This window comes from Exophiala mesophila, assembly GCF_000836275.1.
Source record: "Exophiala mesophila strain CBS 40295 unplaced genomic scaffold supercont1.1, whole genome shotgun sequence".
Lineage (NCBI taxonomy): Eukaryota > Fungi > Ascomycota > Eurotiomycetes > Chaetothyriales > Herpotrichiellaceae > Exophiala > Exophiala mesophila.
The window spans coordinates 4,265,438-4,289,735 of record NW_015622504.1 but is presented as its reverse complement, the minus strand read 5'-3'; the positions used below and the strand labels follow the sequence as shown (position 1 = coordinate 4,289,735).

The window sequence follows — 24,298 nt, the reverse complement described above, 5'->3', positions numbered from 1 at the left end:
TCGTGGAATAATATCTTGGCAATCTCCAATGACTCAATAGGTCAATTCCACGGTCGCCCTCCTTCCTTCAAAACCTGTGCCCGCACTTGAGTGGTGGACGATCTCGCGCCAAGCTTTGAATTTCGAGTGGACCGCACTTTCAACGCATATCTCCAGCAGCCTCTCGTTCCGCCGACACACACATTGATTACCGTCGACTGCGATACAACCGACCGAATTGCTCTGCTTCTTCCCATCGCAGGCACTTCACCTCGTCCTACTCTTCCAGTAACCGTTAACTCAGTTTCCTGGTCATACAGCAATCATGTCCGCGACAGAGGCCAACAAAGCCGTGGTGAAGAAGTTCGGCAAAGGCGAACGATCAGTGCCTCATTACAGCCAGAAGGCTTCCAAGTGGTATCCTAGCCACGACGTTGCGCAGGCCAAGAAGGTGAGTCGTTTTCTCTCTACGAGGTCGAGGTCGAGGTGTCTTCCTAGAAGGATTCCGAAGCGCATCAAGATCGACTCGTCAAAGATACCCTCAGATCAGGGTAGAGATGCTGACTCAATATTCCTCTCTAGTCACGCAAGACCATCCAGCCATCCAAGCCTAGGGCATCTCTGCAACCTGGCTCCGTTCTCATCCTCCTCGCCGGCCGTTTCCGCGGCAAGCGTGTCGTCCTTCTCCAGCACCTCAAGGATGGTGCCCTCCTAGTCACAGGTCCTTTCAAGATCAACGGAGTTCCCATCCGCAGAGTCAACTCCCGCTACGTGATTGCCACATCCACCAAAGTCGATGTCTCCGGCCTGGACAAGGCGACTCTCGAGAAGTTGGCCAAGCCCGAGTACTTTGCCCGAGAAAAGAAGAGCAAGAAGCAGAAGGGTGAGGAGGCATTCTTGAAGCAAGGAGAGACAGCAGAGGTAAGACACTTGATCGAGCGATACAAAAATGTCCTGGACAAGAATCTAACAACCTTGACCCCTACAGAAGAAGAAGCCCGCCTCAGAACGTGCCGCAGACCAGAAGACCATCGACAAGCCTCTACTATCTGCCATCAAGAACGAAGAATTCCTCGCCAGCTACTTGAAATCCAGCTTCTCTTTGAGACACGGACAGCGACCTCACGAGCTGAAGTTTTAGATTCCATAAATCCATCCATCCATCACCAACCCTAGAACAGGGAATCACCGATGGATTGAGGAGAGAACGGATGACAACCAAGATGTGTGGTTGAGGAACTGGCAAGGAGAGGAGAGGACAGTACAGGGGAAGGGGAGGGGAGGGGAGGTAGACGAAGGGCGTTTCGTTGTCGTTGCTGCTGCTGCTGCTGATGCTGATGCTGTTGTTGTTGTTTGCTTGCGCGGTGCATGATCCACCCGAGCATCTTATCTTGTTCGCGGGCCCTCCCTTGCGAGCAAGAAAATATGAGAGAAAGAAGAGAAACCAAGACACACAAGAAGCAAAACAATCTCACGAAGGAAACCAGAATAACGTACAGTACAGTCCCATCGGGTCATCACAGTAGGCACATGGACAGACCAGTGTGGAGAGAGAGACAGAGAAGACACACCATGGCCGAAGTGAACCAAAAGGGAATACTGGTTGCTGGACTCTGGGGTACTTAACGTGTGTATGTGTTGTGTTGTGTGAGAGAGACAAAGACAAACAACCCCAGACATCCATCCGTCCAATCTATTCATCACCAAAGTGATTTGGGATTTTTAATGATTGATTCTCCGAAAGCGAAACCGAAACCAAAGTCAACAAGTGATGTGTATTGGATCGACATCCTGAGTTTGATGTCTATAACCTCTCCTTCGTCTTGCTTCTTCAGGAGAGCCCCCTTCCTTGGGTCCCCTTTTTTCCAGCCTTATTAACTCAACAACCACAAAATAAGACTTATGAAACCTGAATCAAAAGGCTCGATCTTTGCCTCGTTCTTTGCCTCGCTCTTTGCTTGTTTGCTTGTTGAGCCTCGTTTCTTTTGCCCAGCGAGCTGTTCCGATGTCTTTTTGGGTTGACTTCTTCCACCCACGTGTTTTGCAAGAGCCTTCCATGACAATTGTGTACTCATTCTCCCAGTTCCACTCATAGTGAGATTCGCTGGCGAATACATACAAAAACCTGGCGCCATACTTTCAGAGGTACACTGTCGGGTTCCAACCGCTACTGTCACGTGGTTCTTGACCTCAACCTGTCGCCCGAGGTTGCAGAGTAGATATCTAAACAAATATTCAACTTACACACTTCCATCTGGGAATAGAAACACGAACACCACGTTCGCGAAACCAACCATACCAAGGAAAATATTCGATAATTCAGTGGAAAAACTCATTTCATTTACAATAGAATGAGAAATTGGTCGTATACATTCATTCAAAACATCGGAACCATTCTATCCGTCAAGTCATCAACTCTATTGCTCAACAGTACAACCAGATCAAATCGCTATCTAAGCAAACAAAAAGCCTCCCAATCAGTGACACTACCACCCTCGCCAGGTTGGTGATATAGTACACCATTCAAGTAGTAGCAGATCCGTATCGATATGTCCCACAGAGACCAAACACCCATCCAGCCTCCTTTGTAGTGGGAAATTGCATCATGTACACCTTCTCCTTACCGAGCGTCACTCCTCCAGTATGGGCAATGGTGTCGTCTTCTATCCACACCTTCACTGCGATACCAGTCTGCATGATTTTTTCAAAACAGCTTTCTCCAAGCACAGTATCAAGGAGTACCGTATCCTTTTGCTTGTTCTTGACAATGAGAATCCGTTTTTCGCGACCGTTTCCGTGCACTCGATGCGGAGTATTGCTTGAACTTGGTAACCTGGGCCCGCGATTCTGGCCGGGGAGACCAGCAGTCATTACGCTCGAAGGGGATCTTCCATGCTGTGGTGTGACTGGAGGTGATGGGTCAACCACGGTTCCGCCCCGATGAGGAGTCACATTGCGGCTTTCTTGTGGTTGGCCTGGCGCGGGCAAGACCGTCAATCTTGCCGCCCCAAGGTTTTCCCATTGTTGACCTTTCCTCACATATAATCGTATCTTCATCATATTAATCATGCCGCCTCCATTTGCTGCTGCTGCACTGGTAGAGGGAACGTTCGGACCATCTTTTCCAGGTACAAACCCGATTTGGCTGGGAACCGGGGTACTCGAGCCAGAGCCTGAGTTGGTACCACTGCTGGAAGAATAGATTGATCGAGGTCCCGCACTGCCTGCACTTCTGCGGACCACCGACGAACGATTCAAATTGAAGCCAGAGTTGGCACGGAATCTTTTGAGCGCCGAGAATGCATTGGTCATTGTTCCCGAGCTATCAACAGACTGATCCATGGATGCCATCGTTGGGGCTGATGATGCGCGGTAACTGTTTTTCCTTGCGTTGCCGAAACTGAACCAAGAACTCGACCTAGACCTTGCATGGCCGGCCTGCTTGACATTGAAGGAGACGGAAGGTTGACGTTTCGGACGGGCCATCTGTAGCTGGATGTATGTAAGATTATTACACCGGGCCCAGTTTATCATGCCGTAGAGTGCCTCGCACTCTTCCGGGTTTCGTGACCGAAACATGACATTATTCGTGGTGAGGATTTTGGAATTTGAGGTCGGCGGAGAGCGAATAGAGATATCTAGTGCAGTGCCCCTGCGGAGAGGCACAATTGGCGTCAGCTCAAAGGCGACAAGTGGCTGCTGCGCTATTGAGAAGCTCTTGGATTGGGAATCATCGGAATTCCCTTTCGCGGCCTTTGTTTGTGGTTCTGAGTGGGCAGCAGACATTTCGAAGGCTTCAATCAGACCTGGAGATACCACAATGGAGCATTCATCCGGGTGAATTTGTTCCCAAACGCCTCGGTCAGACCACGAACAGATCAAAGCAATTGCTTTATGTCTTTGACCAGATGATAGTGTCGATGAAGGTGGCGCTTTGCGGTATGGCCCTTGCGAAGCAGAGTCTGACGGAGCTATTGTTCGCGTGCCCGTGGAGGACGATGGAGGTGGCGGACGGCTGTGCTTTAACGATCGGTGGTCTACCCCCTTTATGGAAACCAAAGGCGTTGGGACATCGCCACGCTCCAATGTCATGTCGTCAGAGGTTTCCGAAGAGGATTCGCTCCCAGAATCCGAGTCGTAATTAGACGAGCTGTCAGAACTTGGAGAGGGTGCATATTCATGCTTGAGTGGAGATGATGTTCGACGTCTTGGTGGTTTGTCTGGAGTGCTTGGAGCCACCTTTGGCCCAAGGGCGAGCTTGTTGATGGACTTCTCATCCAGGGCTTTATCATCAGCTGGGGTACCGATAACCTCCCAGTTTGGTCCATTATCGGCGCGGGACTTGTGCTGTTGAGCAGAGCTGTGCGGAGGAGGCTGAGGCACTTCTTCCGTTTCGGGCTGTCGCCTTGATGCACGCCTTCCTGCCCGTTCCTGCTTGGAGCTTTGCTGAGGGCTGACTGTCGGCGGTTGGGTCACACTCAAGGGAGGAGAGTTTCCAACAAGGTTAGTAGTCGAAGAATTTGGCCTGAGTTTTGCAACCGTTGGAAGCTCTCGTGAAGGAGTAGATGATAATGTCCGATTGTAGCTCGGTCGCTCTGCTTTTGGAAGTGTCATCTCCTGGCTTGCTTCCACTTTCAATTGCTCAGGTCCACTAGTTGATTTGGATTCGGAAGCAACAGGTTTGGGCTCAGACGAGCGCCCTGGCGTTGAAGGCGTCCACTGTTCCTTAGGACTGATCTCCACTTTGTTCAGTTTAGTTTGGTCCTCGACACTCGTGCTCTTGACGAGTGGTACGGAGTATGGGCTGATTGGCTTGAAAGAAGGTATAGTTGAGGACGGTGCATTTCTGACGGGTGATTGTGGCGCCGGTTTCCTGGGTACTGACCGCGGCGAAGATGGAGAGCTCGATCTGCCAATTTGAGATGTTGGGACGTTGTTGCTCCGACCTGAGAGGACTGAAGATCCAAGCACTTGTGTTGAACCAACTGCGAGGGGTTTGACAGCAAGTGCTCCACCCAGATTCAGTCCTTGCAATAATCTTCCTGGGCGAGTGCTCTCAGGAGGCAATGAGCGCCGAGAGACCTCAGTTCGCTTGCCAATCACTGATGGCTCTCCTAGCGGAGTGTCGAAGTCGATGGATTTGTCAATATCCACCTCTTCCTCGAGTACTTGCACGGCTTCATGCGCCTGGAGAGCAGATGTTGTTAAGGATTGAGTCTTTTTCACGAAACTGGATGTTCGGTTGAGCCTTGGTGGCAGAGGGCTTGACCCAAGCATATTCATCCATTCTGTGACCGCTTCTGGATCGTCAGTGTTGAGGGCTAGCAATTCATGCCATTCTTCTCCAAGGCCCGCGCGACCCCGAATCATGATGACAAGGTCGATGCCTCCTTCACCTCTACGAGCAGAGATTGAGCTCCAATCGACTGGAGGGAAAAGTAGCCATTTGCCGCAGTTGTCGACCTCGCAGATCAGAACGTCTCCTCCTTCCGGTTTTCCGCGTGCATTGTCACGATAAATCAGCTCAATACCGCAGTCCAACCTCTGGCCGCTCTTATGATAGATGGTAAGGTTGAAGAAATCTCTTGCTTTGACCCTCCTTTCTTTGTTAACCACAACTCCGGTGATAGGGGCAAGCGTGCGCACGTCTCTGGCTCTCGTTGCGTCGATATAAGCTGCCGCCTCATCTTCTAATCGAGCTTGTTCTTCTTGGAATCGTCTTTTGGCCATCGCAGTAAGATCGGCATAAGTGGTCGCCACTTGCGTGGCCAGGGGGGTTCGGCACTCATCCCGGATATTGGCGAATGTTTTCCCCAGACCTTTGACTCTTACCAAGGGTCTCTTGAGCAGATAAGCGACATCCACCTTTTTCCCTTGGACATCGATAACATCGCCTGTCTCATCATGGGTCATGCCATTCTCCGTTGAAGGGGAATTTCCCCAAGGAGCAAGATTGACGACGACGTCTTGAAATCCTAGCCGCCAAGCAAGCAAGTAATCGTTGTAGGCCTTTTGTGCTGTCTGTGCCCATCTCAAGAGATTGTCGACATTTTCAAACGGTATACGTCCATGCAACGACTTGAGCCTTTCAAGGGCAATGCCCATCTCAATGATTGGTTTGGTGAAGCTTCCATCAGATTCGGCAGATTGTGAAGTAGTAAAGAGGCCTGCGGCTGCGGCTGCATCTGTCTTTGAAAGGATTGTCTGAAGAAGGACCGGGATTACGCCATCAACCAAAGTTCGCAGCTCTCGGCTGTATTTCTCCTCATCTGCGAGCAGACTAGCGAGGACTTCTTGTGCAGTGTGTGACGCTTTTGATCTGTGCGAATGCCGAATGCTTCTCGCTGAACGAATGCTCCTGCCTTTGGTTGGCATGGAGAGCACGGACATGAGATCTTCATGTGTAGTGAGTCTGCGTTTGAGTTGATGGGTTTCGGTTTGTCCCCCGTTAGATCCCTCTAAATTGCCGTTTTGATTTGGAAGGGTTTCGGTTTGTCCCCCGTTAGATCCCTCTAAATTGCCGTTTTGATTTGGAAGGGGCTCTGGTGGTGTACTCGACACAGGGTGATACTCGGTAAGAGAAAGTAAGCGGGCTGGGTCGTCAAGGGGCTGCTTGGCTTGACTCATGTTCTCTTCCAGTAGATCTGGCAATTGATTGTAAATTTTGGACAGCTGGGCGGCGTCAGACATGGAGACCTCTTTCGATCTCCGTAGCCTTGCGCCTCTCCGACGTAAACTGGAAGGCGATGGGCTGGCGTCGGCAAGATGAGATGGGCCAATGTCAGTTTGCTTTGGCGTGCAGGTGCCACTGCTCGATGGGGTCCTTCGCCTACTTGGACGAGATCTGGTCTGATCAAGGGATGGGCCCTCGACATCAGTCGGATTTTGAACGCTGTCCCAAATTTTATTGGGATCGACAGTCGGGGAGGGGTCTTTAGACGAACGTCTTCGCTCATGCCGTTTTTTAAGAGGCTGCGGTATGTCGACTGGTGGTAGGTCACCCTGAATATGAGAGTCAACGAACGGATCTGGTTGCTCGTCGAGCCAAGCTTCGATGCTTGGTAACCGGTTGTTGACCTGAGGTTCTTCAGACTTGATAAGGATTTCCTTTGTTTTGCCGAATAATGTGCCTCTCTTCGGCCGCGGCAGAAGGTCTGGTTGAGGAGCTGGACTCAGCTTCGCTAGGGTCTCAACGTACTTGCTAGGCCTTTGTGGAGTGCCATTGAAGTCTTCAGGTTGGATTGAAGTGTCTGATTTCACGTCGAAGTCATCAGAGTAAAACGAGGCAGACGCTAGCCGTCTGGCGAGGTCAAGGTCTGAATTACTTTCGCCGTCATGGTTTGACCATTGGCCGTCGTGTTGATGGTGAATATCGGGTTCGAGTGATGTGTGTAGGTCTGGCGGGCTGCCGATGTCGACTTCCCCAGGCATGACGCTGGAGAGATAAGGATTTGACATAGTATCTTTGTTGTCTCGTGCATTGACAATGCTGCTTGAAGCGTAGGTCGGATCCCAATTGCGCGGATAGGACTTCAACTTTGAGCGAGACGAGGAGAACCTGGAGACTTTTGCTTTCTGTTTTGCTTTCCAGTGGTCGTCGCTGACGATTCTCTTTCGGGGCGCACTTGTACTCCTCGCCTCTGACGCTGACGCAGTGTATCCAGTGTCTTCTCTTGATCTTGTTGCACTACGCCCGGTGCGCTCATTGCGGGCTACGGGCTCGACATGGGCAGACGCGGATGGAGTGGCGGAACAGAGGCTTATGGTGTCGGGGTCGAGTGCGTTGGCAGCACCTTGTGCCTGCCATTGACGAATGCGATCCTGAACCGAGATGGATGCAAGATTGCCGGTGGCTACATTGTGGCTTTTGAGAGAGTCTATTTTGTCGGGACGAGCTTTCCTTGTCGGTTTGCGATGAGGATCTAAGGCGAGATCAGTGCGCATCGAGGGTGGGGGTTCTGCGAGGGCAGAGAGATTTCGTTGTCGGGACTGGTATTCAAGAGCTTAGTGTTTTGATCTGCAGGTGGTGCGTGCTTGAGTCAGTATGGAGCATCCGAGATAGAGCCTGACGTGTCGGTGCTCGAATCTCTGACATGGAGGATGTTTATGCGGTGTAGAGGGTCGACTTGATGGGCAAGCATGCAAGTATGCGATGCAAGAAGTCTGTCGGGGGCCTTTTCCGGTCACTGTTAGATACGAGGAATGGCGAACTAGATGATCAGCTGCAGAAGATACTGGGGTGGGAGGTGACTGTTCCAGATACGAGTAGTGATATCGAAGTTGATGCAAGGCGGTGCTGGTTGGCGCATGTTGCACGGTTGTGGGATGTTGGCAACAATTGGTTCGTCACCGTCGTGGCTGCCATTGCACGGAGGATGCGGGTTCCTGCCAGGGCACATTTGCTTCAATCGTTGTTATGGCAACCGCTTTGCCAAGTCTCGGCCACGATTTTTGGACAGGCAGGTGCCACCTGTGACCTGTGGCAGCTGCAACTCGCCACAACTCACCTTATCCGGGGAGGGGCGCACTGGGGCGTGGGATTGCATGGATGACAAGTTAGCCGAGCAGGCCGATCACTGCGATCACTCATCTTGCATACAGGAACATTATTGATCCGTTTTCCGTCTGCAAATACTTCATGAGTTGTTTGAAGATCGTCCCCGGCTAAAAAGCGATCGTGACGCGGAATTGATGTGGTGGAAGCCAACGGTCTTTCAGAAGCCACAGACTTGTCGTAGGTACATTTTTTCTCTATCATAATGATACGACATCTCCCCTCGTTTGACAAACGCCAAGTACGGCATATGGTCCTGTCACAATGCACCCTCAGGTACATACCCAACTAATTGCTCTATGTAGGAATTCATCGCCGTATTTGGATTCCGCCCAGGCAAATGATGCTCTATTTGTTTGTTCTTTCAAGACCTATATCTCTGTCGCCTTCTCGCTCCCTTGGAATCAAAGTGTACACACTGTTGGTATTGCGAATTATGCATTCTTGATGTGGCCATTGGCCGTGGATTTTTGTGATACTCCATTGGTCTTGAGAGAGTTAGACATTCTCTCCAAAGCCTTGAACGCCTTGCCTGTCGTGCGGATGCTGTCATATAATAAAGCTAGGTTGGAGGTCAGTATGAGTAGGTATTGGTGGCGATATCACTCACAGCTGGGGATCACGATCCAGATAAAGTTCATGAAGAAAAAGTAGAACCAGAAGTAATACGCCTCAGGTCGACAGTAGCTAAGACTCTTGTGATAGTGGTCAAATAGACATGTCGCATAGTAGAGGACGTCGCCGTAGATCTGTCCCAGAGAGACAATGGCCTGCAAAGGATAGCGGTATCGGTGGGAGGTAATGATGAAGTAGACCATCACAAAGGACAGAGGTCCCCAGAATATCTTTCGCAAGTCAGTTGATGGTTCGCAGAAGTAGACTGCGGGTTACAGTACCGCAGTGATGGTTTCCATGCACAGAACGAATGGATCCGAAGTAAGATATCTTGAATCAGACAGAGCATACTCTTTCCACAACTGTCCAAATAGATCTTGGGCCGGGCCCATACGAGTATGATTGTACGAGAAGTAGCCCTCGAAGAAAAAGTGTATCATTCCACCTTCAATCAGTCAGCAGAGGTCTTTGTTCAGGTATGTTCTTCACCATATCTTACACAGAACGAACCAGAGCACCGCCAACTGATCCGAGGCCTTGAGATGAGGAGCAAACTTGGTTGCGCCATACCATGAGACAAGGAGAATGGAGCCAACCAAGGATGCAAAGCTTGTCAGTAGCTGGATCACATCCTTCTCATTTGCTAGATAGTTGACAATTTCCACTCCCAATGGATAGAAGGGGTGTACGGTGTGGTTGAGTGCCTCTGCCACAGGCTCTGCTGGGATTGGGGGGGGTTGGGCGCTTTTGAAAAAGTTCATGTTGGGAATGCCAAAAGGAGCGGCCGACTGAATCGAGAGGGGCGTCTATGTAAGTGTCGAGCAAGGGCGACAAGGTGTGAGAGAGGGATTAGGACAAGAGAGTCTGTCGGAAAGAGGGCGCACAAGGAGAGGGCGCAGAAGGGAAGGTCAAGGAGAGATGTATCTGCTGGAAAGGGTGTAAAAGTTCAAGGTGGAGTCGGCCAATCAATTCAATCAAATTAGTGCCAGTCTTGTCCGTCCATAAAGGAGCGTGGTGATCCAATAAGTGGTGAGGGTAGAGAAATGGACCGTTTGAAAGAAGGGTAGTGACGGAGGCTGGAGGATGGGCAATGGATATGAGCTGGCCAGAGACCCAAAAGCGAACCCAAAAGCGAACCACCGGGAAGCTTTTGTCAAAATCTCGACAAAACGTTTTGGGGCAAACTTCAAGTCTGGAGAAAATCGTACGATTCGGGGATGGGAAATCTGGATTACTGTGTTGGGTTAGGGTGGTTGGGCTAGGCCAGCCCAGGCCCAGTCGGGTGCTAGTAGGTACCAGAGTGACAATCAGTGACAATCATGAGAAGACGCATATGCCTATCATCGGTTAAGTACTCCGTCCCGTAGGGAGTGCCCTGGGGGTTAGGTACCTACCTCTTACCTACGAGGAATGTTTGGTTGGCTGACGCACCACCCCTCGCGCCCCTTGCCTATAGGGAGGTAGGTACCTAAAAGCTACTCAGAGTGGCATCGTTGACCGCCGGAGTTGACTCTTTGTCGGCCCCCGCGGATTCCGTCAAACAATGGATGCAAGAAGAGGCAACGCGTCCTATTTTCCCAACGACACGCACTTCAATGTACTTGGTCATCTTGTCGATGCAAGCAGTTGCATCCTCTGATGACCCCCAGCACCCAACACTGATAAGAGAGTTCTCATCCAGTCAAGACGCAGCCAGGAATGCCCAGACGCGTATACTTAAAGGGCTCCCAATCCAAGTCACCCACTCCCCCGCATCAACGCCGCTGATGAGACTGGGCACGAGCAGCCTGAGGTATGACACTGCCACACTCTGTGCACCCTCATGTACAGTCGCACAGTCCAACCAAGCTACCAAACACGGCGAGATATTATTGAGTAGCAGAGTGAGTGGATATCAACCTGGATTTCACCGGATAACTCGCACTTGGATGTCATTTTATGGAGGCCTGAGACCCTTTCACGTGGGGCTTTAGAGGTGTGAAATCTGCGGGGGATCAAAGGATCACTGGGACGCTATGATGTACGGTATACTTGGTTCCACATCCTGATTTGCCACGGACTTCTTCTCAGGTCGAATGGGAAAAGCACGTTGTGACAACTCGATGATCCCCAACCTATCGAGGATGTCTCGGACTAAATTCTTAGTTCTGAGCCCCAGCTTCAGTGGCCGGTGTTCCTGAGAAAAGTGGGTGATAGGAATGTGCCTTTCACAGCAATGTCGACATCTCAACCAAATAAAACCTTGACCTCAGCATTGTGGAGAAGTGTGTCCCCAGACCTGGACATCCATTCGTTCATCATCGTCAGGGCACATCCAACAGACCACCATCATTCGAGTTTTACATCTCCATCCGGGAAGCCATGACGAATTTGCTTTCCACAGCCAACATCTTGTCATGCTCGTCTCACTCAATCAGCTTCCTTACGACCCAGAAATGTCCAATAATAGAGACTTTATCCATGTCCAGTGTATCATTGTGCAAACCTCCTCGGTTGTCGTTATATACACTGCATCTCCCAAACTTTGATCACCCCAGGTTTGAAGGTTTTTTGGCACTCTTGACCGCAGAAGTCTATACACTTCCGCTTCTATCGTCGTGCAAACACCAAGGCTGCGTTGCATCGATCTGGCTGACCGAAAGGGGCTACATCGATCGAGTTTCGACCAGACTTGCGTCACTGAATTGCTACAGCCCTCTTGAGATCTCGGTGTCTGTCACTTGTTTGCAACTTGTAGCATTGTTGCGACAACGGGCAGGTGATCGATTCCCTCTACTTGAACATGGCCAACTCCAAACCCATCTTTTGTGCCACGCACCCACGTGCCTGTAGCACGGCATTTGAAAGGGTTCGCCTGAGCCACTTGTATCAGGAATACCCAAGCTAATCGCACGCCAGGTGTTTATGACCAGGAAAGATCTTACATGTGTCCACGAACCTTTCGGGGATGCATTTTACTATGGGTAGGTTCAAAGTTGAACATTCGCTCGACATTCAAGCTCTGACCCTTGTTAGCCCAGAAAGGGTCGGCAGTCGCTATGAAAAAGATGAAGAGGCCCGGAAAGCAACCGGCTTCACCAACTCTACCTACAAAACAATCTTCGATCGCTTGGATCGTGAAGGAGCAGATGTGCGTTCTGTTCCACGCCCCAGACCTAGAGACTCTGGGTTGGGCTCGTCGGCAAACAGTGCCTGGAGATCAACTACTGACACATTAAACAGGGGAGAAGACTTTTCATCAAGGACATGATTTGTTACCTGGTACCACCAGATTCGCAGCCACCAAAAATCGCGCCATCGTTGCATACCAAGAAACGGGGCATTGGTACCTCGAACGATACCAATGGAGTCCATTACGAGGGTCAACCACCCTTCCCCTTTGCAACTTATGCAGAGGATGGCAATCCCTCAATTATCCCTCGTGAGCTTCTGGAAAAGTTTCATTTCACCTTCCTCATCCGCGACCCTCATTCGAGCATTCCATCTTACTGGCGTTGCACAATTCCTCCTCTGGATGACGTCACCGGCTTCTACGAATTCTATCCCAATGAGGCTGGTTACGATGAACTCCGTCGCTTCTTCGACTTTGCCAAGGACACGGGATTGGTGGGCCCAAAAATCACTGGACAGCAGAATGGAATCCAGAATGGAACCAATGGAGAGACTGGAAAGGTCGACATATGTCTGGTCGATGCCGATGACCTCCTTGACGACCCTGAAAGCATCATAAAGCAGTACTCCGAGAGCGTTGGTCTTGAATACTCGCCACGGATGCTGAATTGGGACAATGATGAAGATCAAAAACGTGCTCACGATGCATTTGAGAAGTGGAAAGGTTTCCACGATGATGCGCTCAATTCCAAGGACCTCAAACCCCGAGCCCACGTATGTTTAACCAATGTCCTCCCCAGAATGATCACATGACTGACTGTTGTTAGAAGAAGGCGAAAAAGACCGAAGCTCAATGGGATGCCGAATGGGTCGAGAAGTATGGAGAGAAGGGAGCCAAGATCATCCGTGAGACGGTCGACAAGAATATGCCTGATTACCTGTACTTGAAGCAATTTGCATTGAAACCATGAGCGGCGAGGAGGAGGCCAGGCTGAGGCTCCTTGCAACCATCGTCAGTCTGTCACGGTTGGGCAGCGGCCCCACGCCCACATTGGTGTGGAATTTGCACTTTTAGTTTTGTCAAGAGTTGTTTCATCCATAGTCGTATGACAATCGTAACCCGTGATACGCAAGAGTGTCTGCCCAGTTCCATTTCCCTGTCATGCGTGACTTTGGTGGGGATTGAACGGCTCTGGCCGCTGCCATGATCACCTGAGAATGATGATCTCCAGGTAATGTGCCCTGATGTGTAGGCGTCTTGTGGCCTGGAGCTTGGACTCCCCGGTGGCCCCTCGGCCCCCTCGACCAACCTGGAGTAAGGTTTAGGCAAAGATATTCGGGGACCGTGCAGGCACCTTCTAGGCGAACCACGCCTATTGGAGCGGGTGCCAGTGGCTTCTCAATGGTTCAAGACCGTTCGCCTCACGCTAAGAAGTTTCTGGAATTATCGATGTCATTCTTCCAAGTCACGCATCACACCGTGAATCCCTCGTCGTTCTTCCTACTACAAGTACCCGAGTCACCCAGACGAAACTCTGATTTCAGTGCTTCTGAAGACAAAACAACACAAACATTCACATATTGAAAGTTCACTCGGTTTGAACAATGGCCTCATCTACTGGCCCGCAGTTCACCGATCGGAGTGCAAAAGCTCTGACCGATGCTGCTGCTCTTGCAGAACAATACGCCCACACCCAAATCCTCCCCGTCCATTTGGCAGTTGCACTGTTTGATCCTCCTCCAGACGAATCCAAAGATCAACAGACGACGGCCAATGCCTCACAACAACATGCCTCCGCTCCCCTCTTTAGACAGGTCGTCGAACGAGCCCACGGTGACCTCCAGTTACTCGACAGAGCCCTGAAAAAGGCCCTCGTCCGTCTACCTAGTCAAGACCCTCCTCCCGACCATGTCACCATGTCTCCACAACTCTCAAAGGTCATTCGATCTGCTCAAGAACTCCAAAAAACACAAAAGGACAGCTTTGTTGCCATCGATCACCTCATCACAGCCTTGGCTCAAGACCAAAAGATCATGGACTGCCTGAGAGAGGCTAACATCCCCAATACCAAACTCATCGACAGTGCCATTCAGCAAATCCGTGGCACAAAGAGGGTCGATACCAAGAATGCCGATTCGGAACAGGAGAACGAGAACCTCTCAAAGTTCACCATCGACATGACCCAGTTAGCAAGAGAAGGCAAACTGGACCCTGTCATTGGTCGAGAAGAAGAAATTCGGAGAGTTATTCGAATCCTGTCTCGAAGAACAAAGAACAATCCCGTCCTCATTGGTGAGCCCGGTGTCGGAAAGACCACTGTCATTGAAGGTCTTGCACAACGTATCATCAACGCTGATGTTCCGGCCAACCTCGCAGCGTGTAAGTTACTCTCGCTCGACGTGGGTTCTCTTGTGGCGGGAAGCAAATATCGTGGTGAATTTGAAGAGAGAATGAAGGGGGTTCTCAAGGAGATTGAAGCCTCACAAGAAATGATTGTCCTCTTTGTCGACGAAATCCACCTGCTCATGGGCGCTGGCGCTAGTGGCGAAGGAGGTATGGACGCTGCCAACCTTCTCAAGCCCATGCTTGCTCGTGGTCAACTGCACTGTATTGGTGCCACCACCCTCGCTGAGTATCGAAAGTACATTGAAAAAGATGCTGCTTTCGAGCGGCGATTTCAGCAAGTCTTGGTCAAGGAACCTACCGTCTCCGAAACCATCTCCATTCTTCGCGGCCTGAAAGAACGATATGAGGTCCATCACGGTGTGACGATCCTCGATGGTGCAATCGTGGCTGCAGCAACCCTAGCAGCCCGATATATCACTTCGCGAAGATTGCCGGATTCGGCAGTCGACTTGATCGACGAGGCGGCGGCCGATGTTCGGGTCATCCGAGAATCACAACCAGAAGTGCTGGACAATCTTGAACGACGGCTGAGACAGCTCGAGATTGAAATTCACGCTCTGACAAAAGAGACAGACCCTGCGTCAATTCAAAGACTCGAAGAGGCCAAGAGGGAGGCTGCAAATACAAAAGAAGAACTAGAACCCTTGAAGGAGCACTACGAGCGGGAAAAGGCCCGGTCAAGAGAGATCCAAGAAGCGAAGATGAAGCTGGAACAACTCAAGAACAAACGAGACGAAGCTGAGCGATCCAACGATCTTCAGACCGCTTCTGATTTGACGTACTTCGCCATCCCTGATGTCACCGCCAAAATCAAGGGCCTCGAGGCCGCACGAGCCCAAGCGGACGCCGAACAGCACGCACGAGCTGGAGCGCTTGGAGAAGCCTCACCGACGGATGCCGTCGGACCGGAACAAATCAACTCCATCGTGGCCAGACAAACCGGTATCCCAGTCACACGGTTACGAGCATCGGAAAGGGAAAAGATCCTCCACATGGAGCAACACCTGCAGCAGATTGTGGTTGGACAAAAGGAAGCTGTCAAGTCAGTATCCAATGCCATCAGGCTGACAAGATCTGGACTGGCAAATCCAAATCAACCACCAAGCTTCCTCTTCTGTGGTCCTTCAGGAACCGGTAAGACGTTGCTCACCAAAGCACTTGCCGAGTTCTTGTTCGACGACCCCAAGGCCATGATTCGGTTTGATATGTCTGAGTACCAAGAAAGACATTCCCTGTCAAGGATGATCGGAGCTCCTCCTGGATATGTCGGTCACGACGCCGGTGGTCAACTCACCGAGGCACTCCGCCGACGACCATTCTCCATTCTATTGTTTGATGAAGTAGAAAAGGCAGCGAAAGAAGTTTTGACTGTCATGCTTCAACTTATGGATGATGGCCGTATTACTGACGGTCAAGGCCGTGTCGTCGATGCAAAGAACTGCATTGTCGTCATGACAAGTAATCTGGGAGCCGAATATCTCGCACGAAACAACGCTCCTGACGGTAAAATTGACCCCGCGACCAAGGAACTGGTCATGAACGCACTTCGAAACTACTTCCTGCCCGAATTCCTGAACCGTATCAGCTCAATTGTCATCTTCAACAGGTTGACGCGGCGCGAAATTCGCAAGATTGTGGATGTGCGGCTACGGGAGATTCAAAAACGGCTGGAATCAAACGACAAGAAGATCACCATCGATGCTACGGACGAAGTCAAAGACTACCTTGGAGCCGCTGGCTACTCACCGGCATATGGCGCTCGTCCTTTGCAACGGTTGATCGAGAAGGAGATCCTCAATCGTTTGGCCGTGCTCATCCTCCGAGGAGCCATCAAAGATGGCGAGACTGCTCGTGTGGAATTGGATGATGGAAGAATTGTTGTACTTCCGAACCACACCGACAGTGACATGGACGATGACGAGGACATGATCGACGAGGATGATGCTATGCTCGAACTCGAGGATGCACCCAATGGAAACATGGATCTGTACGAGTAAGAGGCATCATACAGAGAAGGGCCAATATGGGTGGAAGAGTCCGGCGCAAAACGGAATGAAATGATGTATGAATTATTGATAACATGATTTCAAAAGAGGAATACGAGCTCAAGACGTAATGATTTCAAAATGATACATATCAGAATGTCGCTTTCCTCCAAGCTGGCGCGACGAGCGATTTTAGCTGGTGTTGCTTTGCTTTACTATGAGGATTTTTGGGGACAGTTACCAAAAACTAGAGACATTGTATTCACCTGCAGATAGAAATGGACAGAACCATTGCATATCACATTGAATAGAAATAAACAAAGAACTATTGAATACAACCTAAGCGTAACACTCGTATCTAATGTGACGTATTTTCAGAATTCGCTTTCTAAAGTGTCGGTGAGATGGTGAGATGTGGTGGATGTCCATGAGCTTCTCTACACGTCGCTTTCCAGCCAGGCTGCCTCGGGTTGCGCGGTGTTTGTGCCAAGAATAGGTCACATGACCATGTCCGCAGTTGCCTCTCCACGTACGTTGACTTGTGACTTGTCTACAGTGACTGGACATCAACCTCAGAGATCACCTCAACCACACCTTGCAACCCATCGTTGCGACTTGTAATTCCCTCCGAGAACTGGTCTTGACCCCTCCTTCTCGAAGCTCGACTACTCTACGACCGATTCGACCCAAACTTGACCCCCCCTAGCCGACCCATACCCTATTAGCAATCATGTCAACATTAGAGGATCTCGACGACATGGAGCGTGACGAAAAGGAGCAGAAGAAAGATGACAACGACGAGACAAAACCGTTGTTAGGAGACAGCAAGTCCAAAGATTCGGAGATGAAAGACGCAGAGGCGGACAAGAAAGACGAGGACGATGACCTTCTCGACTCAGACATCCTTCAATCCACGACCAGAGACATTGTTAATCGCAGGCGGTTATTGGAGAACGAGATGAAGATCCTCAAGAGCGAGTTCCAACGTCTAAAACATGAAGAGACGACCATGAAGGAAAAGATCAAGGATAATCTGGACAAGATTGAAAACAACCGGTAAGTTCTAGGGGTTGCCCCTCTCGATTGATGATGCCCCCAAATGCTCATGTGTCAATTCCAGACAATTACCTTACCTTGTCGGCAACGTTGTTGAACTTTTGGATTTGGACGTTGAGGCCGAAGCCGCAGAAGAGGGTGCGAACATCGATCTCGACGCCACCCGAGTCGGCAAATCTGCCGTCATCAAAACCAGCACCAGACAAACCATCTTCCTCCCTCTGATCGGTCTCGTCGATCATGAAAAGCTTAAGCCTGCCGACCTCATTGGCGTCAACAAAGATTCATACCTCGTTCTGGACACACTCCCGGCCGAATACGATTCAAGAGTCAAGGCAATGGAGGTGGATGAGAAGCCTACGGAGAGCTACAGTGATGTGGGAGGTCTCGACAAGCAGATTGACGAGCTGGTAGAGGCCGTGGTCTGGCCCATGAAAGAGGCAGAGCGCTTCAAGAAGATTGGAATCAAGGCTCCAAAAGGTAGACTGCGCTGACACTGTGTACTATCTGTGGATGTATTACTGACAAGGTTCCAGGCGCATTGATGTATGGCCCCCCTGGTACTGGCAAGACACTGTTAGCACGAGCTTGCGCTGCTCAGACCAACGCCACCTTCCTCAAGCTTGCCGGCCCTCAACTGGTGCAGATGTTCATTGGTGACGGAGCTAAATTGGTACGGGATTGTTTCGCTCTTGCCAAAGAAAAGGCCCCCTCAATCATTTTTATCGACGAGCTAGACGCTGTCGGAACCAAGCGTTTCGATTCTGAAAAGAGCGGTGACCGAGAAGTCCAGCGGACCATGTTGGAGCTTCTTAACCAACTTGACGGATTCGCTTCGGACGAGAGAATCAAGGTACTAGCAGCCACCAACCGAGTCGACGTTCTGGATCCCGCCTTGTTACGATCAGGCCGTCTGGACCGAAAGATTGAATTCCCTCTTCCGAATGAAGAATCCCGGGCACAGATTCTTAGAATCCACTCGAGAAAGATGGCCATCGAGGAAGCCAATATCAATTGGAACGAGTTGGCTCGAAGCACGGATGAGTTCGGTGGCGCCATGCTCAAGGCGGTCTGTGTGGAAGCAGGTCAGTATCCTTCCTGCGTGTCTCCTTGGATGGACTCTTGCTAACAAAACCGGTTGCAGGCATGATTGCTCTTCGCAAGGGCTTCTCTAAAATTACCCATGAACACTACGTGGACGCCATCGCAGAGGTGCAGGCCAAGAAGAAAGACACGTATGTTTCGTCCCTCGAAAGCTTACATGTTACCCCGTACTAACAAGTTTCAACAGGGTCAACTTCTATGCGTAGGGTGTGTTTTCAACTACTCACCCGTGCTGCAACCGTGCTCTGCCATATCGACGGAGCATGCCTGTATTTCTATAGCATTGCCAAAGGTCTCTCGCACTAGATAGAAGAATGGTATGTTGTGTGGGTTTCCTACCGGATGTGTCTTGTCTGGAGGAGGTACCACCACCTGCATCATCCTCGATCTTTTTCACATGTGTCTTGCTTGTCATTTTTGTCGATAACAACACCACTGGCCAAGTAGATTCTTGATATGAACAGCAAAAGGTAAGTTATATTGTCAAGGTGGCAGTCAGATGACTTCCCTCAGCCTTGTGGAAGGGATGATGCATTTAATTGGTTAGGAGACTGCCTTCCCCTGGTTGCACCTTCCCCACTCGCCAATCGACATTGGCACTTGCCAACTTCTTGAACATGGCATTCCAACTCTCCCATCATGACCAACATGACCACCGTGTCGCCTTGATCACATTGTTTCTTTCTGTCACGCATTCATCATGGCTATCTCTGGTCCATAATCGGTACCAAGGCCTTGGATCGGCATTCAGATACGTTGATTCCATCCAATGTGGACATTTCACTCTATGCCATGGCGGCAGATCTCCTCCATCCCATTTCACCAACTTGGTCAATTGTCACCATGAATCCCAACAACCGCCATGAGTTCCTATACTCCAGTCACCCTCCACAAATTGCTTCCCAGAAGCTCAAGCGAACCAGTGGCGTTTCCTTTGCCCTCCCTACAACCAGTACCCAATCATTGCCCTCTAATATCCCACACAAGCCTCTGAAATATACCTTTTATCGACAGGTACTGACAACACGAGCTGCAATCACCTGGACGAGGCTTCCAGCTACAATCTTGCACCGAGTTCTTGAATGGCTCAAAATCTCTCATCTCGACCACGAAAGTCGATCTTGCTCTACCTGCTATATGAGGGATCTTTCTGCTGTGCAAAGGTCTTGCAAGGCCTGGCACTCTGTGGCTCAACGCATACTATACTCCGACATTCAACTCGTCGGACCGGACGATGATTCAATGCTCCGCAGATGGAATCTTCCCAGGGCTGCAAGACTGGCACGCTTACGCTCAACTCTACGCGCGGATTCCCTCATTGCCACTTTGGTCACGTCCATCCATGTTTCTGATCCTCATATCCCCCTCTATACCTCAGGCGGAGATCCAAATCCCGACTATGATTCATTTTTGTGTGTTCTGGCTTCAGTCGTCATGGAGTGTCCCAACCTCGAGGCCCTCACTGGGTTTTACCCGTTCTACAACCATACCTTTGATCGCCTGACTCAGGCCCTGTCCACGAGGTCCAAGCTTAAACAACATGTTTGGGTGATTGCAGAAAACGACGACGTTACAGCTCGAAGCCAGACCCAGCTTCCTCCTGGTCTCCTGGATCACTACCAGGTCGACCAGTTTCTGCACTATCATGATCGTTGGACAAACTTAGAGACGCTGATGCTCTGTTCTCCTGCAAGTCTTGGGGTCGTCGAGCACCAGGTTCTAATCGATGTCCTGCACTGCTTGCCGTCGTTGGCTCATCTGGGTCTTTGCTCTTTGGATGGCGATGACTTTCATGATGCAACTCTCCTATCACTTCCGGCACTGAAATCTTTACGTCTTGAAGAATGCACTGGTGTCACAGAGGCGGGTCTCACTCGGTGGGCTGCGAGTCCTCGAGCCTTCCATTTGGAACGGCTAAGTCTGATGTATCAACAGATTGAAAATCTACTCAGCTTGTCCAAACTTTTGGCCAGTTTAGAATGCCTCACAAAACTGACGATAGTGCAGCCTGATACACTTTTATGTCTCAATTCACACGACCAACAAATCATTGTCCAACCAATTCTTTTCTCTAGATCTCTCAAATTCTTGCATTGGGATGTCTCCCGCCAAAAGGGTGCGGATAACTCTGCACGGAGCAGCTTCCAGAACCATCACTCTTTTCTGGAGGCTAACGATCATCTGGCATTGTCGATTCAGCACCAAGGATTCCCATCTCTTGCCCATTTACGAGTTCCTAGCGACATCAGACCATATGGACTCCTCCAATCGATTTGTCTTCCAACAGCGGTGTCCCTCGACGCCCGCTCACGGGATCAAGATGGCCTGGACCACTTCCACAAAAGTCCATATTCGAGATCTCTGCAGGTGGCGAGAGTACGTGCCCAAAGGATTGCTTTGACCACAAAACTGCAGGAACGACTTCCGTCAGTAGCCAGCACCAGGCTTTTAAACTCAACTACAACACTATGGCAAGATGCTTTACCCCTCCCCAACCCTGAGAAGCCTCCATCGCCGCCGCCTCGAAGTCCACTCCGACCACAACGAGCGCATGATAGAAACCACAATGATGTTGGCTCGATCCGGGGTGAGCACACAGAAGATCTCACACCGATCTGCAAGTTCCAGCGTCCACGCCTCTATCTCAAACCTGATGTTTCAGGAAGAGACCACAATGGCGGGTTGGTGGGCTGGGCTGAGCTTTTGGGTATCAGAGAAAAGGGAGAAGCCTTTGCGAAGACTCCAGATACCATCGCCTCTCCAAGTGGCACTGCCATGACCTCGCTTTCGGGACTCGATCTGGATGATTGCTCTGATGTGGAGAGTGATTACAACATTGGCACAACCTGCAGTGGCTGGTGGAACCGTCAACCAGGGAAGAGTTTTGATTCGGATGATACATCGACGGTGAGACGCATATTGACATCAAGTCCTCAGATATATCCGAGACTCAAGAGAAAAACAGTTCTTTCCGCCCCGAATTCCAAATCATCTTCCAGAATCGGTTTCACGTCGTCATCGGATGATCGAGTTGGGGCTTCAACAAGATTCTGGAATCATGTTCCAAGACCGAGAGGCGACCGTGGTGGAGATGTGCTCGCCGTAAACTTCTTTTGAGCGTTGAGGGCAAGTGGTGATGAGATGTTAATTTGCCGTCTGCCACTGGCCTCAGTTATGGTCACGAGGCAGCCTTTGATGATTCGATTCTCTCGAACTCGGCCAGGGTGTGTTCCAATACCTTCTTGGGGCCACCTTGGTCTCTCAATTTTTCCACATGTTCGTTTCCGATAACAACACTGGAATCATCCTGCACAAGATAGACACCACTTCCGATGTTTCCATTACTGCCACGCTGGACCATGGTTCCCTCACCGCTGACCCCATCGGCCAGCCTTCGAAATCGACCGTTGGTGGCAGCAAACAAGACCCTCTCACCAACTTCTTCGAGTGAGCGGCCAAATACTTTGAGAAACGACCGAGATGTATGGTTGTAGAGGAATCTCAACATGGCGGGACCTTCGAGAGCCTTCATCCCAGTGGCGACGCCTCCAGGGTAGAGATGGATAAAGACGATCTTGACATTGTCGGGCTGGGCGGCCAAAGCTTCAAAGGCCAAGGTATTGAGCGTTGCACTCGCACCAGCTGCAAAGACGGGACCATAAGACCGCTTAAAAGACAGGTCATCGAGGTCGAGAGTGCCTTCTTTGCCGGAAGCGAGAATCGAAATGACTCTAGGGGACGGGGAGGCGCGAAGCAGCGGCAACAAGGTAATGACGAAGCGCATCCGGGAATGGTACCGGATAGCGGTGATCTTGTCGAGGCCTTCGACCGTCCAATTTGGCCGAGTCGCGAAACTGAAATAGCCCTGCGACAAGAAAAGGAGGTCGACTCGTGAACCGGCCAACGATGCGATCTTCTGGGCTGTCGTCTGCGCCGACTTCACCAGGGTGAGGTCTCCAGTCAGTACAGGCACGATTTTGGCCTTTGGATTGAGCGCTTGTCCTTGTTGAATCTGTTGCTCCAACCCGGCCTCGGACCGCCCGACTAAGTAGATTGTCGGGGACGCTATATGTCGAAGTACGGCTTCGAAGGTCGACCTTCCTATCCCGCTTGTTCCGCCAACGAAGACGATCACTGGGCCATTGTTCTTCCCGTTGCCGTTACCGTTGCCATTAGTTCCGCCTCCTGCAATCGACAGACTGCTATTGTTCAGCCGAATGTCTGAATAAGTGACCATCATACTTGATGTATTGGTAGTTCTGCTTTGAAGTCGTGGTTTAGTGCTCTTGGTATGCTCTTGCTCTTGCTCTTGATCTGAACCAATCAATCCACTTAAGACTGAAGAAGGCAGTCGAAGAAAGAAGCAAGCAAGTCACAATAAAATAATTGAATCCCTATCCAACGCCAAAATGCATCTGTGTGGTGACTTGTTAAAAACCGCGCATAGACGCAAGCCCTGTTAGTAGCTAGCCGTGATACGCGCAACGGGCGTAATAGGCGAGTTAGGGAAGACAACCCTTAAATTATTAGCCAGGTTGTATTCTGGATGACTGTATCTGACCACATGGGATATATGTAGAGTGGTTAGTTAGCGAGGAAGATGTGAATATGAAGTTCTATGCATAGCAAGGACTAAGAATTCTTATTATTACTATTATTGCACAATCGATGCCCGTCTCTGAAGGGTCTAAACGAACCTGAACCTTTGCCTGTCAAACCCACAGGACAGGTGTGGGTGTGGGTGTGGAAGCGGAGGCGGAGGCGGTTACGGTTATGAACGGCATCACAAGACCACATCCAACCCCCTCTGGCTCTGGTACGGTGGAAATTGGACGCTGGTCTGGGTTGGGTTGGGTTGGGTTGGGCTGGGCTGGACTGGTGGTGGCACGAGGTGGTCACGGGTGTTGTTAGTCATGAGAATTACACGATAGGTGGGATTAAAATAAGAGGAGTCCATGGGCATGGGCATCGTCTGTCCGTTCCCGAGGAGGGGTTTAAAGTGTCAAAGGCCTCGAGGAGTACGGGGACAATGAATGACCTGTCAAACTTCCATTGTGATCTGGTCTGATCTGGTCTGATCTGGCCAGACTAAAATTGTGAGTTTTATGGAACGACATTCAACCTCGACCTTGACCTCGCATAAGGTACGCATACGCATGCATGCATGAAGATTATATAATTCAGTACCTTAACGAGCTCATTTTAATTAGGTTGTTGGGATGTGGGTTGTAGGTTATAGGCGGGAGGGTATAGCCGAAGATCGAGTGATATGGGTGATGATTGATGACTGAGCAGTAATCCAAGTAGCGAACTTACCACCTACATTACTCTATACATATACGACTATGGGCTATAGCCGGCCTGCAGGTAAGCTAGTCGATGGTTACACCGAGTTTACATCAGCATAAGCATTACATTGCATTGCATGTGAGGTCTAGAACAGAGATGTTCGATATGGATCTTGATATGGTCGTAAACGAACGACCT

At 50.4% G+C, this 24,298-nt stretch overlaps 8 protein-coding genes across 8 annotated transcripts; 5 read left to right on the top strand and 3 right to left on the bottom strand.

Annotated features, from left to right (window-relative positions):
• Positions 1 to 159: 159 nt before the first annotated feature.
• On the top strand, positions 160 to 1,892 carry PV10_01370 (uncharacterized protein). Its single transcript, XM_016365576.1, has 3 exons — positions 160 to 430; positions 562 to 900; positions 968 to 1,892. Exons 1-3 carry the CDS (start codon positions 305 to 307, stop codon positions 1,118 to 1,120), a joined length of 618 nt encoding a protein of 205 aa, XP_016229225.1. The 5' UTR covers positions 160 to 304; the 3' UTR covers positions 1,121 to 1,892.
• Positions 1,893 to 2,346: 454 nt separating this feature from the next.
• Positions 2,347 to 8,168, bottom strand: PV10_01369 (uncharacterized protein). The gene has a single exon (XM_016365575.1). It carries the CDS (start codon positions 7,921 to 7,923, stop codon positions 2,503 to 2,505), a length of 5,421 nt encoding a protein of 1,806 aa, XP_016229224.1. The 5' UTR covers positions 7,924 to 8,168; the 3' UTR covers positions 2,347 to 2,502.
• Positions 8,169 to 8,641: 473 nt separating this feature from the next.
• On the bottom strand, positions 8,642 to 10,312 carry PV10_01368 (uncharacterized protein). Its single transcript, XM_016365574.1, has 4 exons — positions 9,648 to 10,312; positions 9,430 to 9,593; positions 9,144 to 9,378; positions 8,642 to 9,095 (listed from the first exon to the last, which is right to left on the bottom strand). Exons 1-4 carry the CDS (start codon positions 9,907 to 9,909, stop codon positions 8,968 to 8,970), a joined length of 789 nt encoding a protein of 262 aa, XP_016229223.1. The 5' UTR covers positions 9,910 to 10,312; the 3' UTR covers positions 8,642 to 8,967.
• A 1,570-nt stretch (positions 10,313 to 11,882) lies between these two features.
• Positions 11,883 to 13,306, top strand: PV10_01367 (uncharacterized protein). The gene is made up of 5 exons (XM_016365573.1): positions 11,883 to 11,996; positions 12,047 to 12,111; positions 12,164 to 12,278; positions 12,371 to 13,033; positions 13,087 to 13,306. The coding sequence occupies exons 1-5, from the start codon at positions 11,931 to 11,933 to the stop codon at positions 13,228 to 13,230; spliced, it is 1,053 nt and encodes a 350-aa protein (XP_016229222.1). The 5' UTR covers positions 11,883 to 11,930; the 3' UTR covers positions 13,231 to 13,306.
• Positions 13,307 to 13,781: 475 nt separating this feature from the next.
• Positions 13,782 to 16,989, top strand: PV10_01366 (hsp98-like protein). Its single transcript, XM_016365572.1, has one exon. The coding sequence runs from the start codon at positions 13,865 to 13,867 to the stop codon at positions 16,661 to 16,663; it is 2,799 nt and encodes a 932-aa protein (XP_016229221.1). The 5' UTR covers positions 13,782 to 13,864; the 3' UTR covers positions 16,664 to 16,989.
• Positions 16,990 to 17,069: 80 nt separating this feature from the next.
• On the top strand, positions 17,070 to 19,198 carry PV10_01365 (26S protease regulatory subunit 6A). Its single transcript, XM_016365571.1, has 5 exons — positions 17,070 to 17,707; positions 17,772 to 18,187; positions 18,244 to 18,792; positions 18,852 to 18,942; positions 18,999 to 19,198. The coding sequence occupies exons 1-5, from the start codon at positions 17,382 to 17,384 to the stop codon at positions 19,015 to 19,017; spliced, it is 1,401 nt and encodes a 466-aa protein (XP_016229220.1). The 5' UTR covers positions 17,070 to 17,381; the 3' UTR covers positions 19,018 to 19,198.
• A 420-nt stretch (positions 19,199 to 19,618) lies between these two features.
• Positions 19,619 to 21,952, top strand: PV10_01364 (uncharacterized protein). Its single transcript, XM_016365570.1, has one exon. The coding sequence runs from the start codon at positions 19,655 to 19,657 to the stop codon at positions 21,926 to 21,928; it is 2,274 nt and encodes a 757-aa protein (XP_016229219.1). The 5' UTR covers positions 19,619 to 19,654; the 3' UTR covers positions 21,929 to 21,952.
• Positions 20,659 to 23,574, bottom strand: PV10_01363 (uncharacterized protein). Its single transcript, XM_016365569.1, has 2 exons — positions 23,509 to 23,574; positions 20,659 to 23,443 (listed from the first exon to the last, which is right to left on the bottom strand). The coding sequence occupies exon 2, from the start codon at positions 23,049 to 23,051 to the stop codon at positions 21,990 to 21,992; it is 1,062 nt and encodes a 353-aa protein (XP_016229218.1). The 5' UTR covers positions 23,052 to 23,443; positions 23,509 to 23,574; the 3' UTR covers positions 20,659 to 21,989.
• Positions 23,575 to 24,298: the final 724 nt, after the last annotated feature.

Coding starts and splice junctions, on each gene's coding strand:
- PV10_01370 (XM_016365576.1), top strand. CDS start 305: ATGTCCGCGACAGAGGCCAACAAAGCCGTGGTGAAGAAGTTCGGCAAA. Junction 431..561: donor ACGTTGCGCAGGCCAAGAAG/GTGAGTCGTTTT, acceptor ATTCCTCTCTAG/TCACGCAAGACCATCCAGCC. Junction 901..967: donor AGCAAGGAGAGACAGCAGAG/GTAAGACACTTG, acceptor TGACCCCTACAG/AAGAAGAAGCCCGCCTCAGA.
- PV10_01369 (XM_016365575.1), bottom strand. CDS start 7,923: ATGCGCACTGATCTCGCCTTAGATCCTCATCGCAAACCGACAAGGAAA.
- PV10_01368 (XM_016365574.1), bottom strand. CDS start 9,909: ATGAACTTTTTCAAAAGCGCCCAACCCCCCCCAATCCCAGCAGAGCCT. Junction 9,594..9,647: donor GGTGCTCTGGTTCGTTCTGT/GTAAGATATGGT, acceptor GACTGATTGAAG/GTGGAATGATACACTTTTTC. Junction 9,379..9,429: donor GCATGGAAACCATCACTGCG/GTACTGTAACCC, acceptor GACTTGCGAAAG/ATATTCTGGGGACCTCTGTC.
- PV10_01367 (XM_016365573.1), top strand. CDS start 11,931: ATGGCCAACTCCAAACCCATCTTTTGTGCCACGCACCCACGTGCCTGT. Junction 11,997..12,046: donor GTAGCACGGCATTTGAAAGG/GTTCGCCTGAGC, acceptor ATCGCACGCCAG/GTGTTTATGACCAGGAAAGA. Junction 12,112..12,163: donor GGGGATGCATTTTACTATGG/GTAGGTTCAAAG, acceptor GACCCTTGTTAG/CCCAGAAAGGGTCGGCAGTC.
- PV10_01366 (XM_016365572.1), top strand. CDS start 13,865: ATGGCCTCATCTACTGGCCCGCAGTTCACCGATCGGAGTGCAAAAGCT.
- PV10_01365 (XM_016365571.1), top strand. CDS start 17,382: ATGTCAACATTAGAGGATCTCGACGACATGGAGCGTGACGAAAAGGAG. Junction 17,708..17,771: donor GACAAGATTGAAAACAACCG/GTAAGTTCTAGG, acceptor TGTCAATTCCAG/ACAATTACCTTACCTTGTCG. Junction 18,793..18,851: donor GGCGGTCTGTGTGGAAGCAG/GTCAGTATCCTT, acceptor AACCGGTTGCAG/GCATGATTGCTCTTCGCAAG.
- PV10_01364 (XM_016365570.1), top strand. CDS start 19,655: ATGAATCCCAACAACCGCCATGAGTTCCTATACTCCAGTCACCCTCCA.
- PV10_01363 (XM_016365569.1), bottom strand. CDS start 23,051: ATGATGGTCACTTATTCAGACATTCGGCTGAACAATAGCAGTCTGTCG.